A 19,583-nucleotide genomic window follows, 5' to 3' on the forward strand; every position below is an offset into this window, starting at 1 on the left:
GGGAAATCACAATACCCAGTATGTCCCTGAGTGAGTACATCCCACTAAAGTCTCTGCACTACACCTCCACTCCTCTCCCTCCCTGCATGGATACAGAAGCATATCTAGGGTGGGCAAAGAGGTCAGCCACCCCGGTATATATGTATATATAAATATATATATATATATATATATATATATATATATATGATAGGGTTTACTATTAAATGTTCGAATGCACTCCGTGCGAACGGCGACCCCATCGACGCGGTTGCGTGAACCGAAACACCGAAACCGTTTCGATAGTGAACTGAAACCGCGAAACTTCGACGATCGACATTACCGGCCGCGCAACACCTCCACACCCATGCTACCATGGGTCGGATGGGGGCGAGATTTTGCCGTTCACACATCTGGGCATCGGTGTAGTGACATTCGCAGTTCCGCGTTCGGGCAATGCGCGTCTCACAAAACGGGATCGACAATTTGATAGTAAACCAGATATATATATGTATATATATATATATATATATATATATATATATATATATATATATATATGCACACACACACACACACACACACACACACACACACACATGGGTCTACTTCACACCATCGAAATACCACATCATCGATTCTTAAAACATCGAGACGAAATGAACAAAAGCTGTGAGCATCGAAGGCCGACATTATCAAAACTAAAAACATAGAATCAACTACACAGAACTCTTTAAAGTTGGTCTCGCTGCAGTCAGAGCACCTTCTCCATTTAAAACCATCATCTAACAAAAAAAATACCTGTTTAATAAGTTTTGCAGGGGGGCAATCCCCCCTTCACCCCCACACCCCCTGTATCTCCACTGTACCGAGATTTCTATTGCAAATGTTGAAGAGCAATATTTTTTTTGTTGAATACTGTTATTAAATACAGAAGCTACTCTTCTAACTGCAGCATATACTACCAGACATACGCAGTACCTGGTTCAATATTTTAGCTTTCGATGATGTTGGCCTTTGATGCTCTCAGCTTTCATTCATTTCATCTCAATGTTTTAAGATTCGATCATGTGGTATATATACTTTTTTTTTTTTACTTTCACATACAATGTGAGGGCATGGCATAGATGACCTGGCACACCCCCTTAGAAGAGAAGGGAGGAGCCGTATTGGAGAATCTTTTTTGGCTTGTCAGCTTAGAGTTGAGGGGGATCAGAATGAAAGTGGCACAAGGTGCCAGAGGAGCCAGCCTCCAATACCATGGTCACTACTCAAACCTCAGTTTCCTGGGGTTTCAGTCAGGACTCCATTCTCTGCACCACAAAGACAGATCTGGAAAAGAATACAGTGAAAAAAATTAAGTGCCTAAAAGGAAGCAAGGACATGCCTTGTTTACACTGTTCAGAGTCTGTATGTTAAATCAACATCTGTATTGAACATCACTGATATTATAATATAAGCCTGGCATTAAGCCTGAAAGTAATTTAGTCTTACAGCTGTACTTTTACTTTCAGCTACTTTCTGATCATATATTTTCAGTCCTGTATACACTGTGTGATTTTTCTTTTTTTTTAATTATTTTTTTATTTTTATTTTTTTAGTTAACTGGTTTTATGTACAGTGGATATAAAAAGTGTACACACCCTTATTAAAATGCCCGGTCAAAAAAGTATTAGTTTAAGGGTGTGCACACTTATACAACCAGCATATTGTACGTTTTTTTATTTTTTATATTTTTCCCCTAATATATTGATTTGTTTTTCAATTGAATTGTACAGACTATAGGTCACATTAAAGTGGGAAAAATTTTGAAATGATTTATTGTGGTCTCATTTTTTTATATATATCACAAAAGCCTGGCATTTTAACAGGAGTGTGTACACTTTTTATATCCACTGTATACATTGTGTGACTATTCAAGAGATTTTCCCTCTTTTGTATTAAAGTCATAATACAATAATCCAATGTCAGTATAAACTAGAAAAGGAAATATTTTTAGAAGCTAGAAACTCAGTAATTTCAGTTATATGTATTTAAAATGTCTATCTCGCTCTATATATCTATTTATATCTATAGAGAGATATAGAGTTATGCATGTGCATGTGTGTGTGTGTGTGTGAGTAGGCACCTGTATCTACACACACACACACACACACACACACACACACACCACACACACACACTATATGTACATGCATATGTGCATATGTATTTTATATATATATATATATATATATATATATATATATATATATATATATATATACACACACACACACACACACACAAACATATGTACATATGCATATATTCATTTATATGAATATATATATATAAAGAAAGAGAAAGATTAATTATAGCTCCAAAATTAAAAGTTTGTCTAAGTGAAAACTCTAAGCTAGCCATTTACTGTCAATTTCTATTGGCATATATTTTATTGAACAAGATATTTCCCATGAAAATTCAAAACTACAGTGAGAATGGAAAAAGGATTTTGAATATAGGAAGAAGCAGGCCTCATTCTAAGCCATGCTCACTCTTTTTTAAGCTATTAACTTTTAATAGATGGTGCTAGGTTTACGTCAGAGGGGTCCTTTACTTTTTTATGTTTTTGCCTTGATCCTTGGTGAGATATAAAACCTAGGCATGACTAGACAAGTCTCAGAGAGGAAGCTTCCCATCCAGAGACATAGCAGATATTAAATTCAGTGCACTCCCTGCCAGGGGACTTTGGTAATGTTTTCATGATATGAGATGAGGATGATGATGATGACAGTGGTGATGTTGCCTGTGTGTGAGATGGCATTTTTGTGAGTCATATATAGTCATCTGGTCTCCCACGCAATAACCTGACTGGCTTCTCTCAAATTTTGTCAGCTATAATGAAGGCTTGATCAATAATATCTAGCTGATATTTTGTATTTATGAATTGAAGATGATGTCATATTAATTATGTATTCTGTTCTAATACTGCTAAGCTCTCAGAACCCAGTCATTTATAATACCTTTGCATAAATAGTAAATGTACAAGCCAGAGAGAATGCAGGGAGTCTGCCTGAGGTCATTTGTTACTGCTGTTTCCTCTGCTGTTCATTTTACACCCATTGTTTATAACTCCTTTTGGAATTGCATTACCAGTATCTGTACTCGTATGTGATCCCAATACTGGCTGCATTCATTAACATATATTTACTTTTGGTTATCTTATAGTCTGTCAGGAAATAATATGATGTGCTTAATAAATTTCATTTGTAGACATTAATTAACAAAATGCACCTTATATATATATCTTAGTCTTAAATATTAGATAACAGAAAGAAAATCTGCAGTAACATACCTGGCAGGTTAAACCATGATGCATTTTATGTTGAAACTACATTGTTTTGCAATGTATAGCTTTTTATGTCCAATAAATAGTGAAAGGTTATATGAAGCTTTCTACGAATAATAAGCAACATATCTGCTGCAACCCATCATCTAAACTAATTAAAAATTACTGTAATCAGTAATCTTATGATTTTGAAAGAATATTATACTTTTTTTCTACCCTGTTATAACATGGCCACATATTATAGTTAAAGTGTTGCCTGCTATATCCAAACTGTCCTGGAGTATAATGATCTATTCATTTTTGTTTTCAGATTTGATTATAGAAGTCTACTGCACTTTGTTTATTCTCACACTGCTGCTGTTTGAAAGTATACATTGTTTTCATGCCAGCAAACTAAAGCTGCATGCAATGTAATTTTTCCTGACTTCTTGGTGGTTTATGGCACAGAAACTTTCTGACACAGAAGAATGTTGAAGTAATACAAGAAAACAATTTTTTTAAATTTGATCTTCTGTTAATGAGTTAAAGAAGACATAATGTGTGTGCAGTTCAACATGTCCATACTTCTTATTTTAAAATGTGCATTTTAATGCCCTGTAATGTCCTACCAAGATTTCTTTTGATCAATGTCTCTGAGAATACAAGTTGTTAAATGTACTAGCAAACCAGACAGAAATTCTTATTGTTGAAAATGGTACCCCTAGTAAGAAAAGTAAACCACAAATCTTTTTTAAAATTAAGTTATTGTGAAGTTCTATGTATCTTAGTTGGCGAAGTGAAATAAGATGCCACTAATTTTACAACACTGGTTCCAGAATGCCTTATCAGTGACTCATTGCTTTATAGAACTGCGAACAAGTCCTATTTCTCACTAAGAATGATCTAGAATAGCAGAGCACTTCAGCATTTAGTACAGAAGTACTTCTGGATCTGTAGCTAACAGCTTGGCAGACCTTATTGCTATTTCATGTACTACAAGTCATTGTTTATTAGAGATTTATGTTACTATACTCTTTGCACATCAACAGGTGGCATTTAAAAAGCTACACTTTTGGAGAAATACAATTATATGAAGTGTTTTGAAAATTCACTGCTTTCCAAACCATTGACCTGAAAAAGTTTTCTATAATAAAGCAAGAATTAAGTGTCACCTACATAAAATCACTACTGGAATAATCTTTGGAGTTTTAGTGAGCGAACAAGTTACATAAGATTAGACATATTGTACAGTTTTCAATATGATCATTTGGTAAATCCACAGGAATAGGAAAAACATTTGCTTTACCACAAAGTTTTCTATTTCTAGAAATGGCAGCTAAGGACAGCTCAACCCACTTAATATACCATTATAATGAAGATGAAGAACAGATTGCCTTAAATGATGAAACCAGTCATAAACCATTTTTTTTTTGCAGAATCCTAGCATTCTAGAAGAAATAACATTTCTCTAAATGAAAGACCCATTTTCCCCCAATATTTCATTGTTCACCTATTTCTTTGCCTTCAGTTGTAAGAATTCCATGGGTCTTGACAGATGTGCTCTAGACCAAATCATGTTGTAGAAAGTGATCACATGTCATACACTGAGTTTATAAGAAAGATAAGCATTGTGGTTTCTTCTCTGTTGAGCACTGTATTAGTTTGGAAGGCTTCTAGATATAAAATTGTACTGTAGTGGTTCATACACAAAAATATGTTGAATTTATCAAATCCTACATGCTACTTCTAAAGCAATTTATTGCATATGTGTTAGTTTTAGACTATCTTCCAGTTCACACAGGTCATAAGATGAGAAATAAATTGCATTATTGTAATATTTTATCTTCTTTTTGTTTCAGAATCCATGTGATGACAAACGACACAGGGATATTTGGTCTCGAGAAAAGAGTTGTGATCATTTACCAAAATTCTTGGTGATTGGACCACAGAAAACTGGTGAGATCTGGTCCTAATAATCAAAATGCTTTGCTTTTTTGAATTCATTTAAGAATTGTTTACATTGTCCTAATTTGCAGTTCAGTCTTTAGCACTTAATTCAATAATTCCAGTAGTCATAACTAGTTTTAAGATCATCCAAAACATTTAATTGTACTTGGATACATAATGCAGTGACAGGCTTGGTGTCTGAAGAATGACACTACACATGTAAACTGCTAGTCAGAGAGAGGGATGCAATCATCAGGCAGATGGTGACACTTTTTATGATAATAATATGAATCAATACTACTTCTGTCTGATAAATAAACATACCTGCTTAGTTTAAACTCTAAACATTAGTTGTACCTTGCACGGTTTATTTAACAACTTATTTTCTTTACATATCTTCTAGCCTTCTAGATTTCTAAGCATCTCCTTTCTGGTTACTGCTGTTCACCAGCAGAATACCTTTATTGTATGTGTTATCAAGTAAATTAATGAGTTCAAAAATATTTGCATTCATTGTGATCACTAATTTTGTTTGAGTATCTTTCACAGATTAGCAGCCTTTCTCTGTTAGTTTTGCCTTACTGAGTTGCATGTAATTTAAGAAATGACTCTTGCTGATCAGAAGTCTGTCCTTAGATGTTTGTAGGCAGGAGCCACAGTACAGCATTGTATACTTTAGCCAAGTTCAGCCTGCTATGTCTGTAGACCGGGAGATCACACAAATCACTGTTGTTCACTAAGCATAAAAACAGACTGGAAAGAAAAAAACAAGTCTGTTGTGTATTTATAGTTCAACAGCACTTTGTGTATAATTTAAGATAACAGACGCCACAGAATTGAAACAGAAACACAAAAGCACTCACAAACACTCCTCATTAACCAAGGCTTCCCAAATGTGACTGAATAACAGATCTTTTTAAAATTATTTCCTTTCAGAGAGGAGTTTGGATTCTCAATTTGATCTCATTTCATCCATGAGTAGGAGTGGCAGTGATTCACATAACTGATTCATGTATAATGCATATCATTTCACTTCCTAGATTTGCTTTCTGATTTATCATAGACTGTTGACCATTTCCTGCTCTTACTTTGCACTAATTGTGAAACTGTAGTAGTTTGCAGTGAAAAGAATAAACTCTCACAGCTTGTACTTCAAGTGCATGTAAATCATTGGTCATTGCTCTTATCTTCAAAGGAACCCTTGTCGTGAATATATGCAGCTAACTGACTTTCCAATACAAATGCTAGCTCATTATATGGAAGAGACAGGACAGCATGGAAATACATGGGGCTTTACTTTCATTGCCATTACCCTATCATCGTGCTGTGGTGGTCTGAGGTTCTAGTCCTCATCAGTGACTCGCATTAAACTCATACACTTTAGTGTTACAAGAATGAGAACATGTGGCTTATTGTTTTTATAACTGTGGCAACTTTCAAAAGAACTAAACTAAATGAAATTAACATATGGCCAAAAGTCATTTTATATATATATATATATATATATATATATATATATATATATATATATATATATATATATCTTGTCCCATATCAATTTATTTAAAAGGAATTTACCAAAAGCTGCAATACTGAAAGTATAATGTTGAAAAGTCAAAATGCTACCTACTGCCCTGCATGTGTAGACAGCTTGACTTGCCCTCCCCACACACACACACACACACACACACACACACACACACACACACACACACACACACACACACACACACACACATGGTTTCTCTTTAAAACATCCAAAGAACAAAACGGTGAAGGCACAAAATGTCAAATGTAATGCTGAAATTGATTTTATGCTGGAAAAAGCCCACATGCACCCCCCCATCCCCCTGCTAATTATATATACAAACTCTGGGATTGCACAACAGTGAGGACAGGGAAATTCCACTTTCAACATTTTGCGCCTTCAACATTTTGTATTTTCTATGTTTTGGAGTGAGCTATATATATATATATATATATATATATATATATATATATATATATATATATATATATATATATACAGTAGATATAAAAAGTTTACAAACTCCTGTTAAAATCCCAGGTTTTTGTGATATAAAACAAATGAGACCACAATAAATCATTTCAGAACTTTTCCCACCTGAATGTGACCTATAACCTGTACAATTCAATTAAAAAACAAACAAATCTGTAAGGGGAAACACATAAAAAATAAAAAACATACAATATGCTGGTTGCATAAGTGTGCATACCCTTAAACTAATTCTTTGTTGTTTGTGCTCACCCTTAAACTAATACTTTATTGAAGCACCTTTTGATTTAATTACAACATTCAGTCTTCTTTGTTGCATGCCTGCCATCAATTAAAGAGACTCTGATTAACCCCAAATAAAGTTCAGCTGTCCTAGTAGGATTTTCCTGACATTTTCTCAGTTGCCTGCTACAGCAAAAGCCATGGTTCGCAGATAACTTACAAAGCATCAAAGGGTTCTCATTGTTGAAAGGTATCAGTCAGAAGAAGGGTAAAAAAAAAATTTCCACAGCATTGGATATGCCTTGGAACACAGTGAAGACAGTCATCTAAAAGTGGAGAAAATATGGGACAACAGTGTTGTTGCAAAGAACTGGACATCCCACCAAAATTGATCAAAAGACTAGGCAGAAACTGGTTAGGGAGGTTGCCAAGAGACCTAAAACAACACTGAAGGAGCTGCAGGAATTTTTGGCAAGTACTGGTTGCTTACTACATGTGACAACAATCTCACATATTCTCTATATGTCAGGACTATGGGGTAGAACTGCAAGATGGAAGCCTTTTCTTACACAGAAAAACATCCAGGCTGGGCAGAAATTTGCAAAACAGTACATCAAGTCTCCCAAAAGCATGTGGGAAAATGTGTTATGGTCTGATGAGACCAAGGTTGAACTTTTTGGCCACAATTCCAAAAGGTACGTTTGGCTCAAAAAACAATACTTTGCATCACCAAAAGAACATCATCCTCACGGTGAAGCATGGTGGTGGCAGTATCATGCTTTGAGGTTGCTTTTCTTCAGCTGGAACTGGGGCTTTAGTCAAGGTAGAGGGAATTATGAACAGTTCCAAATACCAGTCACTTTTGGCCCAAAACCTTCAGGTGTCTGCTAGAAAGCTGAAGATGAAGAGGAATTTCACCTTTCAACATGACAATGACCTCATACATACATCCAAATTAAAAAAAGAATGGCTTCACCAGAAGAAAATTACAGTTTTGGAATGGCCCAGGCAGAGCCCAGACCTAAATCCAATAGAAAATCTGTGGAGTGACATGAAGAGAGCTGTGCGCAAGAGATGCCCTCACAATCTGACAGATTTGGAGTGCTTTTGTAAGGAAGAGTGGGCAAATATTGCCAAGTCAGGATGTGCCATGCTGAATGCTGTAATTAAATCAAAAGGTGTGTCAGCAAAGTATTAGTTTAAGGGTGTGCACACACAACAAAGTATTACTTTTAGCGTGTGCACACTTATGCAACCAGTGTATTGTACATTTTTTATTTTTTATATTTTTTCCCCTAACAGATTTGTTTGTTTTTCAATTGAATTATACAGGTTATAGGTTACATTAGAGGTGGGAAAAGTTTTGATATGATTTATTGTGCTTTCATTTTTTTAGATCACAAAAACCTGGCATTTTGCCATGGGTATGTAAACATTTTATATCCATGGTGTATATGTATGTATGTATATATATATATATATATATATATATATATATATATGTGTGTGTGTGTGTGTGTGTGTGTGTATTCATATATATTAGCACATGTACAACTGTATGCATATGTAAATATACATGCTTTTATTTTTTACCATATAACCCGTGGACATGACTGAAAAACATCTTAGGCCATCACTTGTTAACATGTAATAAATAAGAAACAAGTTTCAAGTAGTCATCAAAAGCATCCAATAGACACTGTTTTCTATAGGCATAAAACTAGCTTCACCAGTCCAAATTAATTAACTAGACTGTACCTCAAGTAATAGAAATTTCCCCTCAAAGCACGACCTTTTGCTTCTTATTGTTTTGCATTTTACTTTGACCAGTTCTTCAAAACAGCCACTGAGAGGTGGAACACTTTATAAATTTTGATAAATTATGTAAATAATTTTCTTGATCTTCTGCAATTCTGAATTAGGCATTATGTTGTTGTTCGTATTATCTGTTATAGAACCAGTTCCATCCTGTGTCTGTAAACATATTTGCTTATTTGATTAATACACTCACTGCTATTTCTAACCTCTCCATGGTTATTTGTACTTAATACTTTATTAAAAACTGTTATTTTATCCAACAATATAGTCACTCTCTGTCATTGCTTTGTATAATATGTTTTGCAAATGGTCTGATATTCTGTTTGTTTTCTCTGTCTCTGAAACAGGTTAAGTTTGCATTTGCTACTCATCAATTAGGATTCTACTTCAACCCTCTTTATCAAAATGATGAAAACATTGTAAACATTGCTCAGAATTTTCCCTAAGGCTCAACAGTGAGTGCTACAGGTGATTGAGTCACAAGCATTCGAAAACCGCAGCGGGAAGGGGAATTTAAGGTAAGGAAGCAAGAAGGGAGTTTTATGGTTAGGGAGTAGGAGGGGACCTTTAAGGTTAGGGAATGATCAGAAAATCTGCGGTTACATAGGAAGGATGGAGTTTTAGGTTTAGGGAGTGACAAGGAATTTAGGGATAGGAAGTGGGAGTAGAAGTTTAGGGTTAGGAAACAAGGAGTTGCGTTGGGATCTGGATGGCAGTTTTACAGTCAGAGTTTAGGTACTGGTAGGGCTATATAGTTTTACAGGGTCTGGTGTGGGGAGGGCTACAAAATAAAAGGTAGTCAGCCTAGTGGAGGCTTGAATGCCTTTTTCAAGCATGTGGCAGTGAACAGGTATCTTGTGAGCTACTAACACATTAGCACCCATACAGGGTCTGGATGGACACTTTCCTTACAAGTATCTGCATTATTCTTGTAATTCCGTCCGTCTCTCTCTCTCTCTCTCTCTTTTGTGGCATTTGTAAGTGTTTCTTTTTTTCTATCAGCCTTTGTTAATTCTTTTGTTCTTTCCTTCATTAAATAGCTCCTTCTTTCCTTACTGTGATTTTTATTAATCTGATTGTCTTTATATCTGTCATTATTCATCTGAATTTAATAATTATTTATTAACTGAGTATATGCACAACTTGATGAAGGATAATATCCAAACCTGTTTTTGTTATTTGCGCAGTGACTTTTTCTAGTACGTTCTTCTTACTGTTATCCCATATTATTTACTCAACATCCTGATTCAATTTTAGGACAGCTGTTTTCTCACATGAAAGAAAATGGTAAATGTAGCATCTATTTATGATTAAGGTTAATTACATGCACCCCAAAAAACTGTTGAAGCTTAAAGATGAAGCCTGGTCACCTTTTAGAAGCTCTGAAGATAAATCTGACTTGGCAGGATTTTGTTAGTTTCTGTAAAGACTGCAATAACAAAGCCAACTTCTTTGTTAGCAGAGAGAGACCTCAGAATTGAGCAACTCAAAACTTTTTTAAAATAAGCAGACTACTTTGCTGAATGACCACAGCCAAATGGCATATTTACTTATACCTAATCTATACCAAATGTTCCTACCTAAAATTTGTGGCTAACACCTACTTACCACTTTTCTCAGAAAACATGCTCTCTTATCTTTTCAACTACTAAGACCCCTCACAACCCTTTCCATGTGAATTCTTGGCTTATTCTAAGTTAAGCAAAATATTACGCTGTTGTTTTCTTACTTCTTAGAAATACCCCAGTGCATGGAAAACTATAAGCTAGCATTACTATTCCATCTTCCTTAGTATCTCTGTACTCCATTTTTTGCCATTCCACTTTGCCACATATATAAACTATTTATCTTGCAATTCCTTCCCTTTCCTCTGGAAATCTACTAATGAGATTCCCCAATTCACACCTGGGCATTTTTCCAACTTCTGACCAGTCTTCCTACCCCCCCCATGAAATTCATTAAGAAGTTAAAAGCTTCACAATTTTAAGGTCTGTTACAGTCATGTGGTCTCTTCTGCAGTCAGCAGTATGGATTTTGCAAAGAAAAGAGCACCAGTAGCACACTTGCATATTTCCTTTACCAACATCGCATTTAGAGGCATAAATAGAGGGTATCCCATAGGAGCACTACACATTGACTTAAGAAAGGCCTTTGATTCAATATCCCCATGACAGCACCTCCTAGGTGAGTCAGAAAATATGACTTGCTTTCAAAAAAACATGGGTTACTGGGTAAAGTCTTAAGTTACAGTTATTTGTTTTCAAAGACAGACCAGAACATTGTTTGGTTAAGTCATTTGTGCACACTCATATGTTAGGTGATTAGCAATTATGGAACTCAGATCCAGAAGTGCAGGACAGAGCTCCATAGAACCTTATACCCACTGTGATAAACCACTTATTTGCTACTGTATTTAAGACATCAAATCTTTCTAAGATGGTTGCATACTGATCAACAGCTTCACTTCAACTGTCCCTTTGTGAAAAAGAAACTGAAAGACAAGGACCAGGAACTCTGTCACTTTTAATAAATTAAGTTACTGGCTAATAAGTATACTGGCTGGATGGCAGCAAAGAAGAAACTAAAAGAGATTGAAAGAAAATCAACTAGAAAAGGTGAAAAGAAAACACTGATTGAGAAGAATCCTGCAGCTGTTCAGCAAAAAACAGTTCAGGCTCCAGCTTTGGTGCAAGATATGGTTTCCAGTAATGTAGAGGAAAAAATAAGTCCAATGTGCTCAGACCTGATTAAAATAAATGAAGCAATGAAGGAGTATGTCAACTCATATAACAAATGGCTGGAAAAATGGAAGAAGCTTTAAACAGATATTCAAGTCAGCTGATAAAACTGCAAAACACAGAGGATGAAATGAATAAAAAGCTGGCTGATTATGAGACTGTTCAAAAAGAGATGTTTCAAAAAATGGTAGAATTACAGGACAGAGCACGTATGGAAACCTGAGATTTTCTGCTGTACCAGGGAAACTAGAAGAAATGGACTGTATTAACTTTGGCACAAATAGCAACTGAGCTGGTATAGGTTTAATAGTGAACATAGTTGAATACTAAGCTAACTGCCTTGAAGGGCCATTTTAAGCCTAGCCAATAACCTGAGACCAGAATCAAGCCATGTACCTTTTGTCTATGAAGGTAAAGACCATAACCATTATGCAAAACCCATCCTTTATTACACAGAAAGATCTGTTAATTGAAAGGACACATCATGTGTATGCTGCAAACCTGGCCATGAGAAAGCAGACAAGACCTGTATTAGTAAAGATGCAATCCTACAAGCAGAAAGGGTTGATTCTGACAAAACTGTGGCAGAAGGGCAAAGAATTAAAAGTTGGAGACAACAGAGTGTTTGTGGAAAATGATTATTCATTGTACACCAGACAGAAGAGAAAGAAATTTATTCCAGCAATTAGGGACTGTTGAGAGGCAGGTGTGATAGAATCCTTTTTTTTTCCTGGATGATCAAAGTTATTTTTGATGCAGAACAGGTTAATGAGGAATTACAATAGTTTGTCCAACAAAAGTGAGCCATCAAGCAGAAGGGGACTGTGCTTCTCATTCTTCTGATAATAAAGCACACAGAAAGACTTTGCTAGTGAAAACGTTTCCAATATTCCAAAGAAAAATTATTGAGAGACAAAGAAAAGCATAGGAGTTGTCTAGAAGAATCGGGAGTACCTTGGAATTGAACCAGATTACAGAGATGGGGAGATGGAGATGAACAGGAAGAAGACCAGCAATATTTAAATTAGTGAATAAATGTGAGATTCCAAAGCATCTGTTGCATTTGTGGAACATGGCTGTACAAGAACAAGTAGAAAGAATGGGCTTTTGTTGACTTTGTTTAACTTGTGTTGAACAGAAAGGCCTTTGGCTCAGTTCATGTCATTAATGTTTGGAAGGACACTAAGGGGTAGGGAAGAGGAAGGAAAACAAGCAACTGTAAATAAAACAATTTCTGTTCTTAACAGTATTTCTATAAAACTTTCATGATATATATTGCATATTATATAGTGAAGTATTTTAGCTATTGTATGGGATAAAGATACTAAAGTAAACAGATGACTATTTTCCTTTCTTTCTTTTTTAGTATTACAAAAAGTATATGCATTACAATGTAAAATGAGAAAAAAGTCTATACAAAAGCATGTTTAAGTTAATAGTCTGTAAACTTGGGTTTTTGAAGTTAAAGATGAGATGCAAAAGTACACAGACCATAATATATGTTGAGCTGATATGTTTTCTCTCATTTTTACATAGCTGAATTTCTGGATTAAGACCCTTGACTTAATCTAAAAACAAGTTTTAAGTGGAAACAAGTAAATAAGAATGCGAGCTTTCCTTAAGCAATAAATGTTTCATAATGTCTTTAGAAGCCCGCAGATGAGGGATGGATTTTTTTTCTTATTTTTGCATGGAGACAAGCTGCTTATAGGGCAATAAAAGCCAAAACACTGGTTTCTTTAAGCCAAAAAGTTAATATTTTCTAAAAGAATTCATGTTGTTTTTTCACGTCTGGGAGGGAAATAAAAATAAAAAAGAACTGACACCAATTAGTATAAGTAGGAACACACAATAATGTGTCTTAGCATGGATAACCTCAACTTTAGTTTAGTCAAGGCTTGTGTTTGCAGCTATATATTTCGGACAATTGTTCCTATTAGCAGGGTTAAACTTCATTATTTGAAGATGTACACAGTTTTGCGTTTTTGCATTAAGTTAACAGGTTATAGGTATATTCTGTTTTTTTTTTAATGAGAATGTTCAATAAAATAAAAAGTGTTATACAATGTCTCATAAGTTCAAATGGAGATGATAAGAAAAAACTGTATAAAGGATCAAACTGCCAAACATTAGTGGGTGCATGTATCACAAAAGCTGGAAATACACATTTAATAAAGCTGCCTTATATAATAGGTGGGAATGATGACTTCTGATTATAGTTATGGCATTTTCTATATTATCTTGGAATGTGAATGGCCTCACAAGTATAGCCAAAAAGGAATGTATATTTAATTATATTAAGAAATGCAGAGTGCAAATAGCAATGTTACAAGAGACACATTTGTAAAGAATTCAGAATGTGAATTTGATAAAGAAAGGATGTCAGGATGGATATTCACAAAATATCAGAGACGGAGGAAGAGTGGAGTACTTATATTAATTGCTAGACTAGCTCCAATAGTGATAGATGAGGAAAAAGGATAATAATCATAGATTTGTGGTAGTAAGGGGCTACTGGAAAGGATAAGGATTACACTGGCACACTATTTAAATTCTACCTAAAACTGCTATTATGGAGCATAAGAAAATTTGGGTAGAAATAATCAGCTTTCAGCAGGGAATATTACTTATAGATAGGGATTGACATTTGATTGACAACAGTGAGGGCTTATCTGGGGCTTGGAAGGGAAAATATAACAAAAGAGGGTAGATTTCTGAAGAAATTTATGAAAATATCTAGTATGGAAGATGTGAATTCATCAACAGGAGTTTGGAGGCAATTTACATATTTACCCCAAGGTACAATAACTGGGCTAGACTAAACAGACATTATATTTCACAAGAACACCTGCATTTAATTGAGAGCTTTGACACACATCTAATAAATATTTTATAATATGCACCAACACTAATGAAGATAAAAATGCAGTGTAATGAAGTAAAAATGTGACACTGGACTTCTCCACTTACCTGTTAAAAAGAGAAGAATTTAAGGAATGGTTAGTAGAAAGTATTCAAGAGTTATTAAGGAAGATGCAAAGTACTTCAGAAGGTATAGCTAGTGAGTGGGGTTTAAAAATAGGGTAGAAATAAAGAAAGTGACATATCATTAAGAAGTAGCAAGAGTTATTTAGAGGGACTGACAAAGGTTAAAGTATTGCAGAATAATAAGGGAAATCTCACAGAACAAGAATTGGTGCAGCTGCAGAATGCTGAGCAGAAAATAAGTGAGTACTTGGATAGTATGCATGAGTTTAGAAAGATTGTTGTTAAGCAACTCTATTTTGATAATAATTCCAGAGCACAAAAACTTTTACCACAGCAACTTAGGCAACTGAAAGTAGAAAGGGGTGGTGACATACATAGGCATCCTATAACAAGAAAAATAACCAGAGATCCTGACAGGTACTAGAGATATTTCAGAAATGTTATGAATATTTGTATAAAGCAGACAAATGTGGAAATCAAGAAAAAGCACAAACTGAAATATTTATGGAAGACATAAATGTGCCAAGGTTAGAGGCAGAGGAGGCTCAACAATTAACAGTTAGTATAGGAGGAGCTGAGATAAAATGGTGATCTACAACCAATCTGCAGGAAATTATCCAGGAATAGATGGTATTCTGGTGGAAGATTGGACACTAGGAGGGAAGAAAGTGGTAAAGATCTGAAAGGTTTTGTTTAGCAGTATTTAGAAAAAGAGGACATACAATTATCCTGGAAAAAATCTATGGTGGTTGTGATACTTAAAGAAGGTAAAGACCCATCAGATCCAGCTTCATATAGGCCCATTTCAATTTTAAACCATGAGTATAAAGTGTCTCTGTCTATAATGGCTAAAAGAATGGGAAGGTGTTGCCAAAATTCATAGACAGGGGTAATTGTGGTTTTATGGAGGGGGAAGCAACTATTTGACAACATTAATAGAACAATGATGATCCAGAGGGAAGAAGAATGTAAGAAAATAGTGCTGTTATTGGTGCAGAAAAAGCATTCAATAGAGTAAACTGAGATTTTAATGAGTAGGGCAATGGAAGCATTTGCATTGTCTGTTACAATAATAAGGTGAATTAGGAGGATACATGAAGGATCAGAGGCAGAAATCAATGTGGGAGGGTTCCTCTCCAATAAGCAGTGTCTAAATAGAAGAACCAGACAAAGGTGTCCTCTTTCACTTTGTTATTTGCATTATATTTAGAACTATTGGCAAAGAAAATAAGGGACTCAGAAATTCAAGAATAAAATCGGTATGGTAATCAAAAAAAGTTGGCTTTATTTGCAGACAATATTATTATATATCTTAATAATGTTGTTGAACATTTTGAGACAGTGCTATGTTTTTCAGGATATAAAATTACTGAAGATAAAATAAGGGTTATAACTGTAAACTGTATGTACCCACACATGAATTGGTTCAGCAATACCCATATTTATAGCCACATGATAAAATGAAGTATTTAGGAGTAAGTGTTAAAAAGGATTCTGTTATGGCAGCTAAAGATATGTGATAAGAGACTAAATAAAACATAATACAAAAACTGAGAAACTGGAAGCTCTTACCGATAGTTCAGCAATACCCATATTTATGGGAACATGATAACATGAAGTATTCAGGAGTATACATTAAAAATTATTCTGTTTTGGCAGCTAACAATATGTGGGAAGAGCCTAAACAAAACATAATACATACTTAATACTGAGAAACTTGAAGCTGTTGCCTATGGATATGGAGAGCAAGATACAAGTAGTAAAATGTTTATAGACCCTTTAGTTTTATACACATCAGGCATATCAACCCAAGGTGAAAAGCGGATGCTAATTGATAAAGAGTTCAAGGATTTTATCTGGGAAGTGAAGAGGGCAAGAGTCAAGTGGGATAACCTGATTCTTGCAATACAACAAGGTGGTTTACCTGATTTGAAGGGATATTTTAGAGCTGCACTGCTAAGGCTCTTATACATAACAGAAGCAGAAACAACTACAATTCAAAATGGAAAGGGATGATGATGAAACAGGGGACAAATTCAAGAAATAAGGTGAGAGAGCGATTTTGGATGCAGATCCTTAAGGAGAATATGAATGCAATATTCTACATGATTGTTGTTAACATAGCACAAAGTATTCTAACAACTAAGCCAACACAGAAGTAGATAAAGACGATTCTGAGGACAGGGATGACTGCAATTAGTGGTACAGAGAATAGGCAAGAGAGGGCTGAAATTTACTGGAGAAAACTGGTAAATGAAGCAAGGTATTGGGAACAAATAATTAGAGAGAGAAAAGTAATAGAATTGGAAGAGGCCAAGAAGACATTTGGACTGCCTTCCCTATCAAGGACTGATATCAGAGGATAGGCAAAGAGAAAGGGAGAGGGGAACCCTGTGTGAAAGGCCTGCAGTGGTTAAATCTAGAACAGAAGCTGCTGTTAAAAAGAGGTAATCAGTAGGGCATATAAAATATTGCACAATGACTGTAGTACTCAGTCAGAGGAGATCAGAAAAGATTGGGAAGAGAAATTAGATAAGCAATTCAGAAAGAAACAATGAGAGGATGTACATATGGCTCCCACATATGCATCACAGTCTAGAAGATTTAGGGTTTTGCTTGAAAGTGTTTGTGTGGGTAGTTTTTTACCCCAAGCAGACTCCAAAGAATTCTTCCTCAGGTAGATGGCAAATGTTGGAGGTGTGATAGGGAAGAAAGAGGTAACTGAGAACGTATATTTTCAAAGTATAATTTGCAGACTTTAAAAATTCCCTACAGAGTACTCTGTCAGGAATACTGGACGAGCAAATGAGTCTAACTAGGGAAATAATTTTTTGAGCAGAGATACAGGGTCTGAATTGCCTAGATATATTATGTCCTATTTAAGTTTAATTCTTGTGGCTGCCAGAAAAGCAGTTACTAGACAATGGAAAAGTCTGAGCCAAACTTAGCTGAAGTAGTGAATATTGTAACAGAGATAAAACAACAGGAAATTGGATCTTTAGAAAAGGGTAGGAGTAAATGACAGAGAAAAATCTGAGTCTTCTTCTTCATTATGCATGTACTGTATCCTGTTTGATAAATTGCAAAAAAAAAAAAGCCTATGTTGCTATTTTATACTAAGTACTACTTTTTTAAAAATTGTTATGGCTGTGATCTAACTATTTTTAATATTTTTTCTACTTAAATAATATTTATATGATGACTAAAGGTAATCTGTAAACTCTCAAAAATCCCACTTGTATAATATCTGTAATCAATGACTAAATGTTATATGTATGTACTGGAGCTTTTCTCCCTGGGCCTCTGCTGAAAAAGGGCTTTGACTCAGTCAGACATTCCTGGTCAACAAATGTAAAATAAAATAAAATAAATAAATAAATAAATTGTGGGAACAGTGCATGCAGAAAAATGATTTGGATGAGGAACAAGGTTTAAGGGAAAGCAAGAATTTTACAATTTATATAACATTTGATTGATTATATTGTATAGAAAATGTATGTGATGTATAATGTTTGTAAATGTGGACTTGTTACTTTGGTTTGTTTATTTTTATATAAATGTAAGTTTGTCTGTCTCACATGTGATAATTCAATAAAGATGTTTTTTAAATCAGTAAAATGTTTCCAGTACTCAGAAAACTTGATAATCTTTTCCTTCCTCCCAGTGGATTTGGCCCCTTGTTGCTAACTAATACTTCAATCATAATCCTTTTCTTCCTTCCTCCCAGTGGGTTTGGCCCCTTGTTGCTAACTAATACTTCAATCATGATCCCTTTCTTCCTTCTTGCCAGTGGGTTTTGCCCCTTGTTGCTAACTAATACTTCAATCATAATCCCTTTTTTCCTTCCTCCCAGTGGGTTTGGCCCCTTGTTGCTAACTAATACTTCAGTCATAATCCCTTTTTTCCTTCCTCCCAGTGGGTTTGGCCCCTTGTTGCTAACTAATACTTCAGTCATAATCCCTTTCTTCCTTCTTGCCAGTGGTGATGGTCCCTCGGTATTAGTTGAAGCTTTATAATCCTTTCCTTCCTCCAAGTAGGGTGGTCTGTCTTTGATAACTAAAACTTCATAATATTTTCTTTCTTTCAAGTGGGACGTGGACCATTTGTGATAATTAAAACTTCATACCCTTGCCTTCCTTCCTGTGGAGTTGCTCCTCACTGATCTTTCTTGATCTCTTTTTGTTTATTGCTGATAAGCCTGACTTGTAGTCTGCTTTTTTGCTGATGATCTTCAACAACACTAGCCCATTCTGCTGCTACAGTGACTGCTCTCTAGAAAAGGGCCTGAAATCTGCTCATACATGGTAATGGTAGTGTGTCAGGAGGTTAATGAAGAGGATTAAGGCTCTGAGCTGTTAAAGATCTGTTTCTTGTAGTCAAGAGAACAGGGTTTGATTCTTTCTATCTCAATTTGCCGACTTTGTGACTCTAAGCCAGTCACTTTACCAGCTAGTTGTTTATTTTTGTATATATATATATATATATATATATATATATTATGCATGTTTTGCACTCATCTAAGTTGTCTTGTTTTTCAACATTTTATAAAAAACTGTTTACAAAT

At 35.0% G+C, this 19,583-nt stretch overlaps 1 protein-coding gene across 1 annotated transcript in view; it reads left to right on the plus strand.

Moving 5' to 3' along the window:
- NDST4 (N-deacetylase and N-sulfotransferase 4) overlaps nt 1-19,583 on the plus strand; it is a 2,939,889-nt gene that overhangs the window by 2,267,924 nt on the left and 652,382 nt on the right. Inside the window, exon 8 of the mRNA XM_044061661.1 lies at nt 5,149-5,245. Coding sequence (XP_043917596.1) covers nt 5,149-5,245 — 97 coding nt within the window. The remainder of the gene's footprint in view (nt 1-5,148; nt 5,246-19,583) is intronic.

This window comes from Protopterus annectens, chromosome 2.part0, assembly GCF_019279795.1.
Source record: "Protopterus annectens isolate FY-2018-M chromosome 2.part0, PAN1.0, whole genome shotgun sequence".
Classification (NCBI taxonomy): Eukaryota; Metazoa; Chordata; order Ceratodontiformes; family Protopteridae; genus Protopterus; species Protopterus annectens.